The sequence below is a fragment of the Canis lupus genome, chromosome 13, assembly GCF_048164855.1.
Source record: "Canis lupus baileyi chromosome 13, mCanLup2.hap1, whole genome shotgun sequence".
Lineage (NCBI taxonomy): Eukaryota > Metazoa > Chordata > Mammalia > Carnivora > Canidae > Canis > Canis lupus.
In genome coordinates, this window is record NC_132850.1 from 64,893,728 (window position 1) to 64,918,631 (window position 24,904).

Sequence of the window (24,904 nt, forward strand, 5' to 3'; positions counted from 1 at the left end):
AAAAATAGCAGGAGTTTGTGAACAACGCAAGTCAGGAGAAAGGGCAGAGCTGGCAAGAGAAACAGTGCTTTTTCTCAAACAGGGCTTGTGCAATACACACCTACTATTTCTTAAGATGCGATTTGATTATCCTCTTTAGAATCCCTTCTGGGGAGGGATGATGTTTTTGCAGCCATTTGATGGATGCAATTCCAGGAAACAAAGTCATCTATGTGCTCAAATGCATGCACCCCAATTCAGCATGTGGTGCTGGCAGTTCCACTGCAGCTGGTTCCCACCCCAAAGCTCTTAACTGCACCAGTCAGTGGACTGGTCCCCTAGTTCCCTAGGGCTGTCAATACCACCTTGTAATTCTCTTATCACCGAGGGTGTGCTTGCTGTGGGCCAATAAAGAGAAATAATAATAATAATAATAATAATAATAATAATATTTTCTTAAAAATAATAATAATAATAATAAATAATAAAATAATAAATAAATTTTAAAAATATGTTGCCTTCTCTTTCAAGTTTGCTAAGATTTTTAAACATGAATGAATGCTATACTTGAGTTTTTCACATCATATTTTGATGATCATATGAGTTTTCTTCTTAGTTAATTAAAATGATGAAATAAATTGATTAATTTTTTAATGTAACCTCAGCTTTACACACTTGGAATAAAACTCACTTTGTCATGGTACATTATTCTTTTTATATATTCCTGCATTGCATTTTCTTATATCAGGTTGTGTGTTTTTGCATCTTTGTCCATAAGGATTACTATCCTATAAGATTTATTTCTTGTAATGTTGGTTTTATATTGGTATTAGTGTAAATATGTCTCTATAAAATGAGTTAGAAAGTGTTATCTTCTATTTTCTTTTTTTTAAGATTTTATTTATTTATTCATGAGAGACAAAGAGAGAGGCAGAGACACAGGCAGAGGGAGAAGCAGCCTCCATTCAGGGAGCTGGACATGGGACTAGATCCCAGGTCTCCAGGATCACTCCCTGGGCTGAAGGCGGGCACTAAACTGCTGAGCCACCCAGTCTGCCCCTATCTTCTATTTTTCTATGAGAGATCTGGTAACACTGGTTATTATTCATTCCTTGAATGGTTGGCAGAAATCTCCAGTGAAATTATGTCCCTGAGGTTCTCTTTGTTGTCTATAGATTTAATTTCTACAAAAGATATTAGAGATTTCATGTCATTTGTTTTTCTTGAGTGAGTTTTGATAGTCTTTGTCTGCTAAGGAATTAAAATTATATTTACGGGCACAATTGTTCATAGCATTCCTTCTGGTAGTGATGTCTTCAGTTATTTTCATATTTACTATTTTGTATTTTCTCTATTTTCTTTGTTAGACTTGCTAGAATTTTATCAATTTTACTGTCCAAAGAATAAGCTTATGATTTCATTTATTTTCTTTTGTTTTTCTTTTTAAGTTTTATTTTTACTCTTGTCTTTTTTACTTCCTACTCTCTGCTTGCTTTAAGTATAATTTTCATTTTTTTTCTAATTTCTTATGATAAAGCTTAATTTTTAAATTTGTTTTAACATAGGCATTTAAAGCTATAAATTGTCCTTTAAGTACTGAAACTGAGTACTGTGGGTGCCAAACTTGCATGGTTAATGTAAATGGTTGACTTTGTTTCTCCTGTCTTTTTTTGATTAGAAAATTTCCATATAGTCTTGAAAGCTGCTAGGATCTGTGACCAACTTCTCAATATTATACAATATTATACAGTATATTTAGATCAATAATAGTTGAAAGCATTTATGAATTTACAAATTTCTAAGTATATAAGAAATGGGAAAATATTATAGGTATATGTGTGGGTATCTAAAAGACTGCAAGTTTAAAAAAATAAAAAATAAAATAAAAGACTGCAAGTTTTAATTTTACAACTGAATTAAGTTATTATTTCTAATTTTGCATCTAAATGATTTTTTTGAAAATGATATTGCCTCTTAGAATTCTCATAAGAACAATTAAAATCTAAGCAGGAGTATAGGTTGAAGCTAATGATGATAATGAGGAATAGGAAGAGGAGAAATAAGATTAATAAAAACTACTACTAACTGGAATATATATATCCCATTAATCTCCATGACAACTCAAGCAAACAATGTATCTATGACTGTAATTCCACAAAAGGTGAATCAGGAGAGTTTAGGGAACTTGCTACATTGTCCAACAAGGGATAGTGATTATCTGAAGCCAAGCCAGCCTTACTTAGATACATGTGTTCATCAATAAGGGGAGTGGAAAGAATGTCCTAATTTTTACTGATTACACTTTATATTTTTTATAATATCCAGAGAAGGCAATTATCAGATGTTTCCTAGCTAATGCTACATGATACTTGCTTTACCTTTTCACTTACTTGATGGATGAATGTTTTTTTTTTAATGCCCCACCTCCTCTACTCAGGCATATGATGAACCATAGAAAATAAAGATGCATTAGATATAGACATGGAGGCATCCTAAGCAGTGACATGAGGCACTGACCACTTCACGCAGTTCCTAGTATAGTTCACACTCCACGTTAGGTGGGGGAACTCATGACTTGTCTCTGGAGAGCCATCAAAACATCAAAATAGACCATGAAATCATTGCTATATTAGTATTATTTTCACACAGACCCCACTGGCAAAGGTATAAGCAAACCAACCAAAAAGAGAGTATGGATCTAATGGTTACAAATCAAAGATTGAATAATTCAATTTAAAATAAAAACAGGAAAGACAAAGCCTTGGGGTTTGTTTTGTTTTGTTTTGTTTTGTTTTAAGATTTTATTTATTTGACAGAGAGAGAGAGAGCACAAGCAGGGGGAGCAGCAGGCAGAGGGAGAGGAGAAGCAGGGAGCCCAGTGCTGGGTTCAGACCCCAGGACGCTGGGATCATGACCTGAGCCAAAGGCAGCCCTCAACCGATTGAGTCACCCAGGTACTCAATCAATTACAAAGCTTTGTAATTTGTAGTTAAAATGTCTATTACTTGGTTTCACTTCTCACTGTTAAATATTTCTTTGGGAATGAAAGAAATATAGACTGAGAAAGTCCATTAAGGCAGGCAATGGGGTGAAATAGAACAAAGAATTTCAATGAAAGATACAAAGCAATTTAAGTTTTAGTTTTTTTAAAATAAGTGTCTCTGACACATTGTTAACTTTCTGATTATGTAAATTAATGCACTATTATATTATTTATCCTTTATTTTTGGAAAATAGCAAAATGACCTTCTAGGCAGTTAAGCTTGGGCTATTAATTAGAAACAAAAATATACGTGACTTTTTTTATTCTCACACCGTCCGTTTCAGCACCATGGGGCTAGTTTCCTACAGGTCCTGTCTTAGCTCAGGCTGCTATAAGAAAATGTAATAAATTGGGTAGCTTAACCAACACAGGGTTTTTGCTCACAGTTGTAAAGACTAGGAAGTTCAAGATGAAGGTTGACAGCAGATTCAGTTTCTGAAAGAGCCTGTCCCCGGGTTTGCGGAACGCTTTCTTCTCACTGGGTCTTCACATGGCAGAGAGAGACTGCTCTGATCTCTTCTTACAAGGATATTAATTCTGTTGCGGGGAGGGGGAGACCCACACTTACACCTTATATAAATCCAATTACCTTTCAAAGTCTCCACCTCCAAATATTAATACATTGGGAATTAGGGCTCTATCATATGAATGTGGGAGACACAAACATTCAGTTCATAGGAGATATCATGAGTCTATTACTCTACCTAATTGCATATTAATAAGTCACTTCCACTAACAAAAATTTATAGATATTAAAAAAATGTCTGTTTGTGGAGGTAAAAATTTTGAACATCTATTTTTTTGTTAAGATTTTATTTATTTATTTGAGAGAGAGACACAGAGATAACAACAGAGATAGTGAGAGAGGGCAGGAGCGGAGAAGAGAGGGAGAAGCAGGCTCCGTGCTGAGCATGGAGCCCAACTCAAGGCTCGATCCCAAGACCCTGGGATCACGGCCTGATCCAAAGGCACATGCTTCACCCACTGAGCCACCCAGGCCCTCCTGAACATTTTATTCAAAGTTTCTCTCTCACCGGCTCCTGCAGGCCAAACTCCTACATCAGTAAAGAAGGCAAGACTGACTTTTTTATCCTTGTTTGGGTCTGTCCCTCATACCTGAGAGCAGTCTGACAGGCCTTCAATGCCTCCAGAATTAGGGAAGGGTGAGTATATGGGAAAAATGTTCCAGAAAATCTTCGGTCTAATTTAACAGGTATTTTAGTCATGTAGCACTAAAGTTCTCTGGCCACAGGAGATGTTTCTTTGGAACACAGGAGGTTTGGGGGATACCTCTCATGGCCAGGAATCCTCTGGAGTTTATCAGTCTGCTTCTAAAGTTCCTATCAATCCTCTGAAAGAAGATTTGGACCCAAATCCTTCAAAATGACTTATGACTAAATCTTCCTACTTTGTGGCTCTCAATTGGCCCATGGTAAACACTCAAGACGTCCTATGTCCCAACAAACTCTGGGAGTGTGACCACCTCTGGATGTACATAAATTCTTAGAGTTCGGGCACTCCTGGTGAAGTCACCCCTCTTCACCTAAAGCCGCTAGTTACCCATGTAGCCTCACCGTTAGCCTTTCCCAGTGAGAGTCCACGGTGTCCCCCAAACTCCAGGAACACGGATCCAGTGCTCTCTGTGGTCTCCGTGAAGATGGTATTAGCATCCTTCAGCTTCCACCTCACTTACCCTGGCATGGCAGAAAGGTCTTAGAGAACGCTATCATTTCTCCCAAAATAATCCCATCTATAATTCTAAATTAGACCCTCTTCAACTTCTCAAGGTTGCTAAGTGAGAGAAAACTGGTTCCTAGAATTTTCTTTGCAAGCCCCACCCAGGCGGCTTATCCTTCCATTTGGGATGTGGATGCACTTGGCAGCTGCTGTTTTGCCAGCAGGTTAGAGCCTTGATGAAAACTGAATTCTAAAGGGAGCAAAGTTAAAATCCTGTTCTAGTATTATATAATCATATGATTTTTTTGGCCCTTTTTTTTCCCCCTAGTATTTGTCTATCAAATGAATATTTCTATCAACTATCACTTTCCAAAAAGGAGATTAATGTATGTCCTGTGTGGAGCAATCCATACTGATTCCTATTTAACACACCATATTTATTTGGCAGAGATTTTCCCTTGAATATAAGATATCATATAAGTTTTGATGAATTTTAACATATGTTCTCAATTTTTGTACATTATCTAAGTACTAGTATTGATTTAGCTCTTACATTCAACTGTTACACGTTTTAAGTGAAGAAAAGTGATGTAAAAAACGTTCCAAATGCAATTTAGAACAGAAAATGGAATTGTACTTGAGTACATATTACAAAAATTTTAGATGGGTTATCAATGCTTTGAAGTATAAAAATAACGAAGCATTATTTTTAAAAATAACAAGACTAGATTTCCCCTTTATGTGGATGACTATCATTTCCTGAATCAGTCGTGGTATCATAGTGTAGTTTGGCAAACGGTTGACAGATTATTTCAAAAATTAAAAAAAAAAAGTTGGGGGGCATCTTACCATATAGTTTAGTGACCATCAATATTTTCTGAATCATCTTTCACTTCCTAAAAATTTGATGACTTCTAAGATACATACTTCTCAATGAGATCACTTATTAATTGTTATTTATCAGAATATTGATGAACATTTGCAAGGAAAAGCATAATAAAACTTAAGTCCAATGACCTTATAAAACCAGGCACTCTTAAGAAATTACATTCTAATACTTTAAACATTTTTCAAGCCTTTTAGCTATTAATAAAATTAAGACATCTCACTTGTCTTAGATTCCTTACTCTAATGCCATCAGTGCATTTTATTAAGGAAGTAGAAAGCCAGGAGCCAATCGATAAAACCAATCAAGGTATAATGTGCTCCTTTTGTCTCTTCATCTCCAGAGCAAACTACGGCTAGATGAACAACGAATGTCTATAAAGAAATTTTCCAGTAATTAATGCTTTCCACCTTTATTATTATACCACATTTTTCTTTCTTTCTCTTCTTTTGATATTTGTACATCTTCACTCACCAAACATAATAAAATGCCATACAGGACATTTATTTAAAATAATATTACCCTAAACAAACATTACTTTAATTTTAGAATATATATTAGTTATATGTGTATCAAAATTAACTCCAAAATTCTAAAACTTTTCTTTGGGTTAAATTTCCCTTAATACAGAAATATACAGTTTCCTTATTATATATGTAACCAACTTATTTATGGATTACCCAACCAAGATTTTATTTAGCTGCAAACTGGCTTTTCTTTGAGATCATATTCTCTTGCTTTAGTTAATATTAATTCAGAGAAAGGGAAAAATGTAAAACTAGCTAAAACCAAGAATTATTATAAAAGTAAAATTAGGTAGAAATAGAGCATCCTATTTTCCACAGTTGTCCTTCAGTGTCCTAAAAGGAAATAAAATGGTATGCAAAAGAGGCCATTTTTTTCTCATTATCATTTCAAAAACATGCAGTTCACTAGAAAATATTATCTTTGATTTCTGTATTAAAAGCTAAAGAAATTTTAATTACTAGGAGGCTGATTCTCTTTGTCAAATAGATTACTGAGCTTTGAGAGTACAGGTTACTAACCTCTCAAAAATATCAGATTAGAGGAAAAGTTGCTGAAATTTTAGAATCACTATTCATCTAAGGGTCGCAACATCATTTTGTAGAAATTGTTTCAATAATCCATGAAATCCAATTCTTCACACATTAAATAGCAGCGTAATCTCCATAGGTAGGAAATCCAAGACTGCATGTGTTACATGAGTATGAGAAATCATTTAGATCCTATACTGAATGTGCTTCTCATTTAACCTTCCAAATATGTGAAGTTATTATGTTTTATGCCCTCTAGATTACATTATCTGCATTAGAAATGTTTAACCACTTTGTGAGACATACACAAATATGAAAGCAGCATTAATGTTTTGAAATAGAGAAAAAAATCAACAAAGGAAAAAATGAATAGAGTTGAAAGATAAGATATACTGGAAAAGCACTAGGTTTAAAGTCAGAACTCTTACTATGCTGAGCTGGTAATTATGAAACCAACAGGTTTGTATAAAAACTGAGTTATTTTTTTTGTGATATAGAAATAAGAACACTCCCCTTGCCAGATATAGCCTTGCTGATAACTTCAAGATAAGAAAAGAATATAAAAATACTGCTTAAATCACAAAGCAGCTATACAAATAGTAAAAAGCAAAATCTCTCCTTCACCTCTAGAATACTATGGTTTGCAAAACACATTCACACATTATTTTATTTGGGGGCGTGGGTATGTTCATTTAGACCTAAGTGTTATTTTATCTCTTTTTAAATAATATATTATTAATGAAATTCAATAAGTGTTATAAGAACTTAATTAGACCATTCATAAGAAAGGTTACAAAGTATTTTTAGGTATGTCCATGATATTTTTACCTTCAAAGATAAGAAAATAGCAGAATAGACTTTAATACCCATGGAGTGGTACAATATGAAAAGAAAAAACAGATTACCACATGATACGTAATATATGATTCCACTTGGAAAAACATAACTATATGTAAAGATATGAAAAGCATAAGAAGAGCAGTTGGCAGATGTTTCCTTTTATTTACAATCATTAAAATATTTAACAAGAATTTGTAGATAATACCATAAATTATTTTTTTGACTTTTTTCTCAAAGATTTCCTTATTTGCCAAATCAGTTATATTGATAGTATGCTAATTATTTAATGATAAAAATTTCCCATCTATGTTTCTTCTATATATGGAGTCTAGTCTAGCAATTAAGAACACAGGCTTAAAAAAAAAAAAAAAAAAAAAAAAGAACACAGGCTTTAAAATCAGACAGATCTGGGCCTCTGGGAACCATTATTTACCAACCAGGTAACCTAGAAACAGAAGTTAACCTCTCAAAATCTCAGTTTATCTGTGGCAATAGTACCAATCTCACTTGTTTGCAGATTTGATTGTTAGTTTAATTCCTGGGAGTTAAATAATACTATGTAAATTATTTTACAATTCTTGGTATATATTGAAAATTCAACGAGAGTTGACAATTTTTTACTTGTAGTATTAAGAGTATGAACCTACTTCTTTTGTTCACTTACTATGTTACCCTGATTCAGATTTCTCTGGGTTGGAATCATTCTTAAGTATTAGGTTTTGGAAAGGATATGTGTATGCTATTTTTCCTTTTTGCCCTTTCTCTTAAATTATAGTTTGGTCTAAAACTTCTAAATCCTAGATCTTTTCCTCTGAATTCCTCTGAAGACCCATCAAATGTCTTCTAACATTTAATTTTGTGGACGAAAATTATAATCCCAGTTTGATCATTCCTTATAAGCAAACTGAATATGTCTAAATGTTGTGTCTTAAATGTTAATCTTGACTTCTTCATTAATATTTGCCAATATGGGACTATCGCTTTTCACAAAGATGTGATTTGTTCATTACCTGATTTTGTTCTATCTTTTCTCTTGTATTACTTTTCTTCCATTGTTCTGCTCACTTCAGATGCATGTACATTAAATGTAATGTCCTCAATTATGCTTCCATGCTCTATTTTTTATTTTATAATTTACAGTCTCATCACTATATCTTTTTCTGATTAAATATTCTGGACTATGAACAGAATTTTCTACTAGAAATAATCTTTTATAATCCTCGTTAATTGACCTTAGTCACATGAAATTCTTCTATGATCTTTCACAGTAGTATACCTATCCTAGTAACTTCAGTGATAATCTTTATTTACTTATTGAACTTTATTAGCATTACCTTTTACTTATCCAGACAGAATATTACTTCAAATGTCATCATATCTTATTAAATGCTAGCTCCCCAAAAAAATGCTACCAAAACACTCTGATGATGAAGCAAATCTAAGGGGAAACTCTACCTTGATGGTCTTAATAGCATTCGAGTGGAGGGAGAAATGGATTCTGGCCTTTTCTAGCTTCTAGAAGCTCCCCACATTGCCTTAAGCCATGTCCTTTTCTTTCACCTTCAAAGCCAACAATATAGCATCTGGTTTTGATCATGATGTTCCGTTCTTCTATAGCCCACCCCCTGTATAAGGACATTTAGGATATTTATGGCCTAGCCACATATTTCAGGATAATCTCTCCATCTCAAATTCCTGAAATAAATTACACCCTCGAATCCCTTTTGCCAAATAAGGTAATGTTCACAAGCACCAAGAATTACGAATTGGCTATCCTGAGCCTTAAAAAGTGGCCATTCAATGCTATCAATTTTACTCTAATTAGGTTAACTTTAGTAGTCTTCTGTCACATATTATTAAGATAAAGTTAATACTATCTGTACGAAGATAAGTTATTTTCAATCATATCTTCCTAGGAAATTGTTTCCTAAAAATGTTAAGTCATGTTAATGAAGAAACTTTCAGATCTTAGTTATAAGAAGCCGTGTGGGTGAATTCAATTCTCTCTTTCTTAAACTCCTCGACGTCTATTCACTAAGTTGTAAAGACTTTACAATGACTAATTTAGTAATTGGTTCATATTTATAAATACTTCTGCATCAATTTGAGAAATAATGTAACTAGGACTATCTTAATATCATTATCTGTGTTAGTCATCTGATCATTAAGGTCTATTTTGATTATATAATATATACAAATTTTCTTTGAAAGCATAGCCTAGATGTAGATCAAAGTCATAACTGTTCTTTAAGATTCAAACTAAGTCACAAAAATATTATCTCTGTGGCTGTTTCTCTAAAGATGGTTGCCTGAGGCTGGAGGAACACAGGAAATAAAGATGAACAGGTCTCTCCCTTCAGGCTGTGTTTCCATTTCTGTTCAGTCTATCTCTTCTCCATGGTGGTAACCCTATCATGGACAAAACCCTAATTATTCATTCTTTCAAAACACCATCAACAAAAAGCTATCCCAAGCAACCTTTTTGGGGGGTTCATGATAAAAGAGAGGTTATTATTGGAGTTCTGAAAATACCTTGAAGTTAAATATTACGTTCCATTCTTCAATGCATTTTGGTGACCCAGTCACTGGGAGTCTATTTTTGGCTTTTTCACATTCTCTCAATCCCTCCTTCTAACACACACACACACACACACACACACACCTCTTTTTCTCTTTGAACTGACTTGAGTAAGAGCTTATGCTTTTAGGGTTTTGTTTTTACCAGCAAGATTCTTTGCAACTAGATTTTTTTTCTTGCAAAGATGAGAAAAAGGCCTCAATAATACATGCTATTTTTATTTTACATCAATTATAGCTATAATGGAAAGGGCACTAGCCATGAAGTTAAATTTGGATTTGAGTATTGGCTTCATGACACATTACCTGTATGTATGGCTTTAAACAACTTTCTCAGCCTCATAATCTCATCATCTGTGAAATAAGATTAGTTTTATCAGTCTCACAAGACTGCTGAGGTGATTGCCAAGGAAGTGAAAGTGAAAGTATATAGAGCATAGCCTACTTATATGAGTAATGAATTTTTTAAAAACTACCGGATAAACTAAAATTGTTACTATAGTACATGTATTTTTATATTCTGTAAACATTCCAAGAGCCTATGTTATTACATCTAAGGCACTAGCCTAAATTTTTGCAAAGCAAGAAAACAAATGTACCTGTCCTCCAGAAGTTTAAAATTTAGAGGACAAGACAAATGCAAAAACTGCAAGGCCATGTAAAATAGAGATGTAAAGTAAATGATAAATAATACTTGATACAATTTGAAAAGACTTCACACATAATATGCAGAACTTGAGGTGACTCTAGCATTTGGGTCAGATACGATCCATATAGATGGAGCATATGGAGATTTTTGTTTTTAAATTTATGTCTAAGAAGTACGTGGTCAATGAGTACTAAAGAGTCTACTGACAAGTATGAATGAAACCTAAAGACTAAGATTAGAGATTGACCCGCTTGGAGATTTTGCGCATCACTTATTCCAGCTTTCTTTCCCTGCATCTATCTCTCTGAGTACAAATTATACTTTCAGTATCCTTCCAGGCCAATTACGGTAAAAGATCAGTGGCCATTTACTTTCACAAAAAGTAAAGGTATGATGTTTACCACTGCCTTCTCTATCACCAGAATAATAGAGAGAAAAAAAAAAAAAGAATTAGTATCTTCAGATACCCCAAAATAAAAGAAATAAAATAAAAGGAATACCTTTCTGTGACTAAGCTAGTAGATCAGATATGTCTGAGAGTGACTGTAAATTAACAAAAGAAACTATTTTTATATTTCAATGCTTATTATACAGAGAAAATGTTGATTTGAAATAAAATATTCTAATAACTAAGAAAAGACTCTATAATGGTACAATGGTAGTGTTAAAAAATCTGTGTCATTCCTCCTGCGGGATGTCTACTAACCAAGGCTCCAAGTAAGGCAAATATTTTTCCATAAATTGGGATAGGTTTAAGACAAATCCAACCACAGTTTTTAATCCATTCTTTTTGTGGCCTCTCAGCTAAATGAAGTTTTGTTTATTGAAGCATTGGGTAATGAAACACTATCAATTTATTATCAAAATTTTATTTTTTAATTTAATTTTAGTAATTGCTTCCAGGTTCACTTATTTCAGTGTATTTTTCATCAAAAGAAAAAAGGGGAATTATCCAGCTATATTGCTTTACATATCCTTAGTCCTGCCCTTCAGCTAATTAGAAACATCAAATCCATCATTAATTGAAAAATATTCAAATAGCTCTAAAAGCAATACTGAAATAGTTGTCCCCCTAAGGATGTTTGAACAACTGGAATAATAGTGTGTTCTCCAAAATAAATTCTTTTAAAAATGCATCAGACTATCACATAATAAATATATATTGTATTCTTTCAGTTTTTAGCAGGAATAAATCATGTCACTCCAGATTTCTTATAATCTTTGTCATACTAGCTAAGTGCTAAGCTTCTGATGAACAAGGGACTCGCCTACGTGTAGCTCGGCCATTCTAATAAGGGTTGGGCAGTGTTGTAAAGCTACAAAAGAAAAGGAGAAAATGTACATTTAGCCTTATTAGCATGGAACTTTAAACAATAGAGCTTTCAAAAAAGATCACATAAAAACACACGTTCCTCTCTTTCAGCTGAACTAGTCACGCAGAGTGCCATCTGATGATCAGTCTCACAGTGGTTCCAGCCACGTGTTTCTATTTTGGGGAGGAAGCCTTGTAACCCTGCAGGTTCTTCCTCTTCACTTTGATTTATGCTGTGTTCTCCGGTCCTGAAAAATCCTTCAGACCAATCTGAGGGCCAAGGGATTCTAATGTGATTGCTGTCTCAGAGCAGGAGGGCTTGGTGGTGGTACCAGCATGCTGTCTTTTCCAATAAGTCAAACTAATGAACGGGGAGCTGTTGCCTAACTTATTCAGAATCCATCTGTTGTTTCATTCAAAGAAAGATATTAAGCCTTATAGGTTATATTCTGTTCTCTAGAGAATTTCTCCTTCAAAACCATTTCATGACGTGGAAGGAGATTTTCAGAGATTTGCTGGAAAGAAAGTGAAAAATATGTATATATTTTAGGTGACAAGAAAATAACTCTGAAGATACTGTTTAAATGCATAATGATACCTTTATGGCATATTCTATTATTTATTTGGAAAAAGAGAAAATATCAAGAAATAAAAATAAAATTAAAATATCAAAAATGTGATTATTTATATTTTTTGTAATTCTCTAAATGTTCACACCATTTATTCTAAACTATCTGGTCGATATAGAATATTTGTGCAGACAAAGATAATAAAAACTCTACTCGTTGGATAGATTTGAATCTTTAATGCTTGTTTTTATTTAATTATGAATGGCTTTATTTTTATCTGATATTTTTCTTAGAAACATCATATATAATAATATAAATATATGGTATGATAAACATTCTTTCCATAAGAATGGAAGATTATCTCATAGGTCTTTTGTTCTCTTAGTTTCAAGTATTTAATACTGTTTATACTGTAATACTGTCACAATAACGATGAGAAAATTTGGCTAGAAATAATATGAAATAGCAAAAAAGGAATAATGTCAGCCCATAAAACAATTTAAGGGAATGAGAGATAGAACCTCATGAAAACACATGAGACTTCCAAACAACACATTTCCACTTGTTGAAATCTAATCAAACATGAGGTTTTTGCCTCAAAACTTCTTCAAGAAAACTTCCCTTAAACTCTTTCCTATTTTCACTAGATTATCTCTTTCTCAAAATCTGTGATATTTTATTAGATTTTTATGATACAAGTTATCATCTGCCTTGAATCCGTTGTGTAGAAGCATTTCATGTACAGTAATAAAACTAATGATAAGATGCAGCACAATCTATTACACACATTGTGGTTTATTTTAACTTTCTTCAAAAAATAACTAAATAAACTGACAGCGGATATGATATTTTATTTCCTGGGTAATCTTAATTTTCCCCTTGAATATGTTTTTTAAGCAAATTCATTCTTTTTTAGTAGCTCAACTTTTTTATCCTCCATTTTCACCCCCTACTAATAAGACCCATTCTCTAAAGTCCATGTCAATTGCATTCTCTTTGGATCAGCGACATCTTGACCTTGTTTCCAAGCCTCCTAATCTCATAAGAAAAACAAGGGTTATAAAAGGAAAGAGAAGGTGCTTCTGACTGAGATAAGGTGATTAGGGGGTAATTACCATTTTATTGGATTGCCTAGTAATATTTTTTTCAAGATCTATTTATTTATTTGAGAGAGAGAGAGAACAAGTCGGAATGGGAGGGCAGAGGGATCGGGAGGGAGAGAATCCCAAGCAGACTCCCTGCTGAGTATGGAGCCCAGTGCAGGGCTCAATCTCACACCCCTGAGATCATGACCTGAGCCAAAATCAAGAATCAGATGCTTAATCGCCAGAGCCACTTAGGCACTCCTGCCTACTAAGTAATTTAACTGGGAATTTGCACATAAACTTGAAGCTCAGTCCACCACATTACATGCTGTAGAACTATGTTCCAGTTGTGAACTTTAACTTCTAAGAGGCAACGCTCAGAACCAATGTGAATTATATTATATTTAGCCGAATTTTAAGTCAATTTGGTGAAATCAAAATTCTCACACTCTATTGAAAACTTAGAGTCTATTGAAAAGGCTGAAACAGCAATGATGTCAAATCATATATAGCACCTCCAATAAAATAACACCATATAATCTATGTCTTTTAGGACAAGATGACACATAAGCCAGAGTCTGCACAGAGGATGTAGACATAAAACTGCCTTAAATACCCTATGATAATAAATCTGCCTTAAATACCCTATGATAATAAATCCACATAATAAATATGTGATGTAAAGTCTAAAGCCTTGCCTGGACTTCAAATTCTCAGCATTCTATGTTGTCAAGATATTTTTTTCCACATGAGACTGTACAGCAACACATTATTTTATTTACCCAGACTGAATCAAATAACTCATCCTTTTCCGTAGTCTGAAAAAAAATCCATATACAATACCTTTTAACAAATATTAATGAGAAATTGTGAATAGCAGAGAGAAATCAAAGAAAGTAATTCAACCTCACTCTCCATTCCTGTTATTATCACATATCTTCCCAAATTGCTTCCTAGAAATCCAAATATTCTTCCTTTGTTCATGAGAACAGTTCGATCTCCAAATTTGCACAATCATTCACATTAGGGTTCATTCTCAACAAAACGAAGGAAGCCCAGTTAATAGAACTCATTATTCCTAGAAACCTGGTAAAATTAGAGATTAGTATTTTCTGCTGATATTCCTACTGGTGTTCTAACAGGATATAGTACAGCCCTGGCATAGGATACATTGTGGGCACCAGAGAAGGAGCAGACGATTCTACTAGACGCGTCGGGAAGGGCTTCCTGGGAAAGCTGATACTGGAGTCAAAGCTTGGAAGTTAAATCTTGAGTAGATGTTTACAAGAGTCAAGAGATGGAGTGTGTGTATTGTGGGAGGAAGGGGGAATATTCCACACATACGGAACAGAACGAACAGCGATACAGATGGCCCCCTACGCTGGAGTGTGCAGCTGTGTGTGTATGGTGTGGGAGTTGAGAGGTTTAGGAGAGAGAAAATACACATGAACTCAGATAATGAAGGACCAGCCATGAAGAGCATTGTTTATTCTGTTAAAATATTTGAACTGAATCCCACAAGTCATCTATTCTCAGTCATAGGAATGAGCAGCAATATGCCCCGAAGATAGATATTGCCGTTCATACTAATAAGCCAAAGAACGGATGTATCCTTCTATTCCTTACACCTCATGTTTTGCCCTATATTATGAGATTCTCATTCAGCATTACGATCTACTCTGCTGAGCAGGCGAAAATAAAATGTGATTAAGGCTAGCATACTGGTATGTGCTCATAACCCTAAATGTTCTCAGGGCTGTTTCTTTCATGTGAAAATCATCTATTCTGTGCACCACAGTAGAAAACTAATATGAGAAGCATTGCTTTGCGTACTAACAATTTTAAGCATGGGAAGACAAAAGATGTGTTTGATCTTTCAGAAGGATCATTCTGGAAAATTGAGCCTACTTAGCAGCCTATTGAAATAAACCCAAAAGAAAAGTGGTAAAGGCTAACGTACTAATAACAGAAACTTTAAAAAGGGGAATCACCTGAAAGCTATTGTGAGGACAGAGCTGACGGGACTGGACTGAAGGGCGGATTAGTCGTGGAAGGATAAGAGAGGAACAATGTGTCTGTAACGCATCTTTCCGTGTTGTGTTCAAAGCCACTGAAATCCCATCAGAACGACTCTTGTCAGATATAAGTCAGAGATCAGGTGGCCGAAGACCTTCTGGAGAGTTTAGGGCATTTGGGACTGAGGCAGTGGAGCCCCAAAAACCAATGCCCTAAAGGTGAATACCTGCCTGGCTTTCCCTATGGAAAGGAAATCCCAAGATTTCTGTAGTTTTTCCTTTCATGGCTCTAAAATTCCTAGATTAACTGGAGATCTAGTCCCCTCAACTAAACCAAAACCAAGGTATTTCGATGATGTTCAACCATTCATGGAAACCCGGACTCTATCAAGCATCCAGTCACTAAATTGTCAAACTGCATGGCTAGTATTCCAGAGTCCAAAAGTCCAAAAGTCAAGACTTTCAGATTTTGAATGTAACTCAAAAGCCACACGAGAAGAAGGATTAAAATGTGGAGAGCCTATGAATGTTGACTTTAGAAAGATACGGCCTTATGGATGCCGGCCCTGGATTAGCTGTGAATAAATGAAATATGATGTACTTACTGATGTACCTATTGATATGAGATGTTGCAAATAATTTTATCAACTTCCTGAGCAGAATAGATGTGAATTTTTTGTTTTCAGTTCGTATTCATTTCCAGATAATAATTTAAATTTTTTTGTGTCAGTTAAAGAAATCTGTTCATTATCTACTCAGGCTAGATTCTAGAACCAACTTTAAGTCTACAAATCACTCATGCTCTTCTGCTTAATGAGTTTATGGGGCAATTTATTCTGTCTTTTAAAAAGGGAGTATTTTGTATTCCTCTGTCAAAACCCGAGTTCACAAATGACTAGAAGCAAAGATTATATTTTGATTACCTTGTGGTAAGAATTTAAATCGAAATGACAGGCACTAGAATTTATTTTGCCTTTGACAAGTAATACTATTTCTAAATCTGCCAGTTTTCAGAGCAATAAAAATAAAATAATTTTACCATATGCTCATTATTTTCATGTCATACAGGAAAGCATCCAATTTTTCAAAATTTCCAATTAGCTCTAAGATGTGAAAAATTAGGAACATGTGTATTAAAAATAGCATTGCTTTAAAAGGCATATATGCTCAAAAACACCTGAAACAACAGGCTCTGACTCTTTCAGAAGATTTAACTACTGTTACTGTGTTGTTAAAATATATCTTAAAAATTACTGAGTTGAGTTACATCCAGTTGACTAAGCAATCTATCTTTATTAAGTGTATGCTATTTGTCTCAGTTCAGGGGTGCATTAAATTCCAACTGGGTTTCCAAATTAGCTATCTCTGCCACTTGCATCACTTCTGGTTATATCCTTCACATTGGAATACAGGGTTATTTGTGGGGTCAAATCAGACTATTTTACTCTCCTGCCTAAGAATCTCTAGATGTCCCTTGGTCATAATGTCTTTGCCGCTCCTCACCTCTGCTCTTTGCTCCTCACAGAAGTCAACTATCGAGACTCGCCATGTTCCCATTTCCCAGATCACTTCCTTGCTCATGCATATGGTTGGAAAAAATTCTGCCCTGGGAAACTAGGAACCTCTCCCTCCCCTGCACCCTCTCCTCCAGGGTGATTCTTGTTTGTCTCTCTCATTTATTCCTCTGTTCAGTTTTTCTAATACAAAGCAACAAATACGATAAACACAATGAATAAAAGAATCTTCTTAATTCATGTATGTTCTGCATTTGTAAAAAAAAATAAAAGTTGTATCATATTTATTGTGTATAAAGCTAGGTCATTCAGCCAAAAATCTCATTTTTTTAAATAAATTATTTAACGAAAGTGACATCGTCAGTGGATGAGAATATTTTTAAAAAGAATTCTCACTACATAGATTTGATATATCACAGTCAACCGGCATAAAACGTAACTAGAAGGATAATTAATGGACCCAAAGACTAGCTACTTAGCACAGCAATGTGTTATAAGCAACAAGTACTATATATGACTCAGTGAAATTCCCAATTTTAAGAATAGGTAGCTAATAAGAAAACATAAGGTTCTGATTTTAAATTAAAATGCAGTAAATTCTAGGGAGTTAGTAGAAGAAGTGGTGAGAATAGATTCATCTCATTGGAGAGCCTGGTGTTGGGTATTTAGGAATGCACAGACTATGGTTGAGCACAAATTTGGGGAAAAATATCCAAAGGAAAGATCAAATTACCTTAAAGTACATGAATATATACCTATAGGTACATCATATCCTTTGAAAAAATGTTATGGCTCGAGACACCTGGGGGGCTCAGGGTTGAGCATCTGCCTTAGGCTCAAGTCATCATATCAGGTTCCAGGATTGAGTCCCGTATCGGGCTCCCCACATGGAGCCTGCTTCCTCCTCTGCCTGTGTCTGTGCCTCTTTGTGTCTCTCATCAATCAATCAATCAATAGATAAATAAAATCTTTAAAAAAAAAAAAAGTTTTATGGCCCAAACCATTAATCAATCTTTTTTTTTACATAATTGTTTCATTCCAGGGACAAAATTAGAAATTAGTAATTGACTGTTTAAATAGACTTAACTGGTCAGTTTAGTCAAACCGATCATTAAAAGACTGGGGATTTCCAGGGGCTGGCAGGGGAGGGTGGGGCAGACTGGGAGAGGTTTGCCACAGTACAGACTTCAAGTTATAAGGAAAAGAAGTTTGGGGATCTAATGTATAGCACGGCGATTTTAGTTAGCAATACTGTATGATATACTTGAGAGTTCCTAAGAGTGACTCTTAAATGTTCTTATCAGAAAAATAAAAAGGCAACCGTGAGGCCATAGACGTGTCAGTCAACTTACTGTGATCATCTTGGACACGCTACACACGTACATGCCATACAGCTTAAATCATGTTATAACAACTTAAACTTACACAATGTTATATATCAATCGCCTCTTAGTAAAGCTGGAAAAATATTACCATTAAAGGATAAAATCAGTATCCCAATGACAAAATTAGTAAAAGGAACAGTATGTACCTTATATGGAATCATGTTGCTGACTTGAGCTTAAATGAAATAAATAATTAGCATAAAAATAAATATAATGCTTTCCTATTATATTTAAATAGGGAATATATTTAAATGGTTTACTATTATATTAAAAATAAATATAATGGTTTACTATATAAACGGCCATAAATGACAAACGCTTACTAGAAAAATTGCATCCAGTGAATTACTAAGCATTTACAATTTTTTCTTTACTTTGTCTCAAATTTTTTTTCCAAGACATTTTTAGTGTATTATTTTAATCCCAACTGACAAGGAAATAAGGGCTTTAAATGGCAAAGAAGGTGAGAACTGTAACAAAAAAAAAAGAATGATTTTTATATTATATCATAAAAATATGTTGCACTAGTGCAACCAACAAGGATCACCAACAACCAAAAACTCTAAAGGAAAAAACTGGACTTTTTCCTTTCACCTACAGATTGTGTCTGATAAATCACAATAAACATTTACAACTTCCTTTATCTATAGCTTTTTATCTATAATATTTAAAGCTGTTTTTTCTTCTGTTTAATAAAGGTAAATGCTTTTCTTTTATAGCACTTTCTCCAGTAGAAATTCTGGAAAATTCTAGTCTAGCCAGCAATGAAATGCTCTGCTGTAAACATTTGCATACTCCGTGCTTTAAAACTGCCTGGATGACTTACGCCTATTTAGCAGAATGTCTTAAATTGTTTTCAAAACTATTTTCTCTTGTATAGTTTAAAACAGCCCTCTGGCTGATAGCAGTCAGCAAAATTAAGGTAAAAAATGGTTATTGTCCACATAAGACTTGTCCAAACAAATCATCCGAGTCCTAAAACAGGGGAAATAAAGTATCTCTGTTTCCAAATATATCTTGATTGTCCCAACGGGCGGAAAAAACTGAGAAAGAACTATGTAGACAAAAAGGCAGTGACAAATAGCAGAAAACAATTTCTCGCATTCGATCGATGGCTGTTATTTCGAAAGTTTAAAGCTTTCATTCTTCTAGGATAACAAGATTTAAAGGAAGATGCTTCAGGTGAGGAGAACTCGGCCTAGGAATTTACATTAGAATTTGCTGCCGAGGCTTAATCTACTAAATGAAAGAAGAACCAAAGTCTGACTTCTTAGTAGAGTCCCAGGGGGACGTGTAGGGGATAAAGGAGGTGACAGTCATATGGCTCTTAGTACACGGCCCACGGAGCTGAGGCCTGGCTCTGGAGAACTTGTCTCTAGATCACGTCCGATGGACGTGAGCATGGGAGCCAACCGCGTGCCCTCGGCGTGTAAGATGCAGACCACACTCTCACTGGAGTTACAAGCATCTGTGCACGTCGGCATTTAAAAAAAGGTTTTGCACTTATGAAAATACGACTGTATCCCAATGATTATAGGGTTTCCAGTCTACTTCAGACAGACAGCTTCATGACCACTGACCCTAATCAAAGGAAATCCGAACTGAATGTATTTTTTTTTCATTTTTAACTCAAGTGAACGAGTTTCTTAGTCCCCCTAAAACCGTTTCATAAATATTTTGCTGTCAGTATATGTCTTGGACTAGAAATTATGGTGCAATCTTCTCGTTAATTAATTAATTTTCTACAGTTAGAAAACTGCATCCTCAGCTGGGATACTATGCGCATAGAAGGGCTTGGTGAAGGCCTGAGTTCTCGGGGTCTCGTGGACGCACCTGTCGTGGGAAGGCGTTTCCCCAGGGTTTGTGGCCACACCGGCCACCGACGGGGACAGCTCCCAGGCTTAATGGATTTTGATTGATCGTTGTCTTGTGCTGAGTTTGATGATGGGGGGGGGGGCTAGTCCTGGCTGGCTCTGTCTGAAATAATGGACCGTGTGGGTTCAAAGCCTGACATATTTCGAAGAGAATCTGCCATGTTATTAGCAAATTATTTTATTTTATTAAAATAGCAAGTTCTGCTATTTTATTACTAGCAAGAAAGAAAATTTAAATGGAACTTCAGCCAGGTTTTTGCGTTTTCCTCCGCAGGGTAGGCCTCAGCTAAACAAATCTCTGCCTCATCTACACCACCTAGACTTTTATGAAGCTGGCAATCCAAATTCAAATATTTTGGCTTTCTCTAATATGATTGTAGGGCCCCTGATGGCTAAAAAAGCTGTGGTGGCAAGAGCCGCTCCTAATCCATGTGAATGTCGTGAATTCCCCCACAGAACTATCTTTTCAGTTTCTCTAAATAGCCACCAGTTCCTGAGAAAATGTTTACTGTTGTTACAAAGATTTATACTTATTTGATTCTCACATTTTCTCCTATTGGCCCTGGAATCTCAAATTCGTAGATAAATAATAGAACCAATATAATAGAGGCCGATGGATTAAAAAAAAAAAAAAAAAACACTCAACCAAATTTGCTCCCTACAATTAACGCACGATTAACACACTCGTTTAATAGACGTGAATGCATGTCCTGGGGTAATTGAAACATACAGAATGTATTTTTGTTCTCATCTATCTGCCCCAAAAAAAAAAAAAAAAATGTTGGAATCTTTCTTGTAAAACACCGCAATCTCTTTCTCGTTGGCTCTTCTACCAGGTGCAAGGAACCATCTTCCCAGCTCCCAATTTCAACCCCGTAGCGGATGCCCAAATGCTGGCGGGGGCGCTCCAAGGATTCGGTAAGCCCCGTTACCCCTTTCAGCTCTGCCTGTAATCTCTTTCACTTTACCTTGTTTGGGATCTGCAGAGAGCTGCTGCCTAACAGAAGGCAAACAGATTAAAACAAAAAGCTGGGCAAATAATGAGGAGAAAAATAATAGAAAAGGACAATAATGGTGAAGTGACTTGTTCTCTCAATCGCAAATCTGATCTTGATGTGTTTCTGCCTTAAATCCTTAAATGTCACCTCATAAGTACATTAACTGGAATCCCAAACCAAAAAAAAAAAAAAATCAATCAATCAATCAATCCATCCATCCTAGGGAAAAAAAAATCGTTCTTTGTCCTTGTTTGTTTACTAGCCTATTTCTTTTCTGCTTCATTTCCAGCCAAATTGAATTTTCTGCTACTCCCCAAATTGGATCTGCTTCTCCACGTGTCTGTGAACTAGCCCACAGTCCCCTGCATGGAACGCTTTCCTCTCCTCCTGTTAGTTTGAATCCCAATTCCTTCCAAGATTCCCTCCAAGTAATTCCTCCCCTTTGGACCCTGAATGTGGGCACTGCAGACTCCCGGGGCCCTGCCGGCCGGGCCCCCTCTCTGCTCCCCGGTGTCCCTCTGTGTCACCGCACACCCCAGAGCCCCCCGAGTGTGGAGCCTGGCATGCGGGGCCTCCGTGGACGGGTGCCCAGTGAATGGCACGAGAGTCCGGAAAAGGACTGTAGAGACGAGGGAGGCGAACCGTTGAATTCTTTCAACAAGTTTTAATCTTTAAGAAATGAAGTGGAGCTGGCGAGCACCCATGAGGTCTTCCTTACCTAAAACCTGCTTTCAGACCTCTGGTGAGCCTGAAGGTAAACCCTGAAATGTTTGCATAAAATTTGCACAGCCTTCCCGGGGGCAGCAAGCTCTTAACCTGAAAGACAGGGTGGCCTTGGGGCGCCTGGGGGGCTCAGCGGGTGCCCACCTGCCTTGGCCCAGGGCGTGACCCGGGTCCTGGGAGGAGTCCCCATGGAGGGGGGGGTCCCCACAGGGAGCCTGCTCCTCCCTCTCCCTGGGTCTCTGCCTCTGTATGTGTGTGTGTGTGTGTGTGTGTGTGTGTGTGTGTGTGTGTGTGACAGAGACAGACAGACAGACAGAGAGTCTCACATTTTCTTTATCCATTCATCTGTTAATGGGACTTAAGCGGTTTTCATTTCTTGGCTACTGTGAATCCTACCACATTGCATACGGAGGTGAAGATTTCTTTATGAGACAGTGACTTCATCTCCTTTAGACAAACACCCGGAAGCAGGACTGCTGGATCATATGGAAGTTCTGCTTTTAATTTTTTGAGGAACATCCATACCGCTTACCATTGTGGCCTTACCGATTTACATTCCTACCAAGAGGAATTCCCTTTTGTCCACATATATTGTCTTTCTGATGATGGACATTCTAACAGGTATGAAGCGACATTTCATAAGAGTTTTGATTTGCATCTCCCTGATGATTAGTGATATTGAGCAGCGTTTCATGGACTTACCAGGCATTTGTATGTCTTTTTTAGAAAAATGTCTATTCAGGTTCTTTGCCCATTTTTAATGAGATCATTTGCTTTTTTGCAATTAAGTTGGATAAGATTCTTATGTGTATAGATATTAATCTCTTATTAGGTATATAGTTTGCAAGTATTTTCTCCCTTTCTGTAGATTGCTTCTTCATTCTGTTGTTTCTTTTCCTCTTCAGAAGCTTTCTAGTTGGATGATGTGGTTCCATCATCGTTGTTGATTTTTAACTTGGCTATTATGGTTTACTTAGAAAAAAATCAGAAAGCAAAAAAAAAAAAAAAAAAAAAAAAAAAACTCTAAAACAATGAAAATGAGAGTTTTAACAAAAATTGTCCTAAGTTGTATAAAAATTCACCAATCACACTAAAAAGGAACAACTCTCAGTTAACATTCCTTAGTAGTGCAGCCCAACATCTAATCCCTTACCATTAAAAGCTACTTTCCCTATCTATACAATCTAAGAATAACTGTATTTATTTTGTCTCAATTAGTTAAATTTATATATACAACATATACATTTAACATGTATAATTTCCAAATCATCCTTGTGAGATGCTGGACAGCTGGAACTATTTTTATCCTCATTGCCTAATTCTTGACAAAGCTGGATACAATTCAAAATTAATCTTTTTTGAAACAGTGAGTTCTATTTTGAGTGGACATCTTTGCTTTGTTCCTTATCTTTGTCCCAATTAAGTTTAATGTTCCCTATAGATTTTGCTGAGAGTCTTTATCTTGAACAGGCACAGGATTTTGTCAAATGGTTTTTTCTTCATCTGTTGATACAGTCAACAGTTTCTATTATTTATTCTATTGATGTGATAAATTATGTTAATTGATTTTCAAATGTTGAGATAAGACTTGCTTATGTGAAATAAACACCACTTGGTCATAATCCATAATTCTTTTTATACTGTGTTGAATTCAATTTGCCAATTTTTTTGGAAGAACTTTTATATCTGTGTTCATGACGGATATGGGTGTATAGCTTTCCTTTCTCGTAATGCTTTCTCTGTTCTTGGTATTAGGGTTATGCTGACATTATGAAATGATTTAGGAAGTATTCTCTATGCTTCTATCTTCTGGAAGACACCGTAAAAGAAATCATATAATTTAATCTTTAAAACTTTGATAGAGTTCACCAGTGAACCCATCAGGGCCAAGTGCTTTCTGTTTTCACAAGTATTTAAATGTGTTTAATTCCTTTAATAGATATAGGCCTGGTTCATACTGTCTACTTCTCTTTGTGTAAGTTTGGGAAGACTGTGTCTTTGAAGAAATTGATCCATTTCATCTAGATTATCAAATTTGTGCCCACACAGTTGTTCTTAGTATTTCTTTCTTACCCTTTTCTTACCCATAGTATCTGTAGTAATGTAGCCTTTTTCATTTCTGATGTTGGTAATTGTGTCTTCTCTTTTTTTCTTAGTTAACTTGGGAAGAGGTTTATCAATTTTATTGATTTTTTTCCAAAGAATAAGCTTTCAGGTTAACTGACTTTCTCTATTTCTTGTTTTCTATTTAATGGATTTCTACTCTAATTTTTTGTTGTTTCTTTGCTTCTGCTTGCTTTAACTTGTTTTTTTTTTTTTTCTAATTTCTTAAGGTGGAAGTTTACATTAGTGATTTTAGGTCTTTCTTTATTTCCCACATATTTGTTCAAGGCCATAAGTTTTCCTCTAAGCATTTCATTTGCTGCATCCCACAAATTTCAATAGCTTATATTTTCATTTTCATTTAGTTTGAATTCTTTAAATGTCTTGAGCCTTCTTTGACACATATGTAATTTACAAGTGTGTCGTTTAATCTAAAATATTTTTTTTAGATTTTATTTATCTATTTATGGGAGACAAAGAGAAAGAGGCAGAGACATAAGCAGAGGGAGAAGCAGGCTCCATGCGGGGAATCCGATGTGGGACTCAATCTCAGGACCCCAGAATCAAGACCTGAGCTGAAGGCAGATGCTCAATCACTGGGCTATCCAGGTGCCATAATC

At 35.4% G+C, this 24,904-nt stretch overlaps 1 protein-coding gene across 3 annotated transcripts in view; it reads left to right on the plus strand.

Annotated features, from left to right (window-relative positions):
- ANXA10 (annexin A10) overlaps positions 1-24,904 on the plus strand; it is a 98,770-nt gene that overhangs the window by 12,400 nt on the left and 61,466 nt on the right. For all 3 annotated transcript variants that reach the window (XM_072773848.1, XM_072773847.1, XM_072773849.1), the window contains exon 2: positions 21,297-21,378. In XM_072773848.1, coding sequence (XP_072629949.1) covers positions 21,297-21,378 — 82 coding nt within the window. The remainder of the gene's footprint in view (positions 1-21,296; positions 21,379-24,904) is intronic.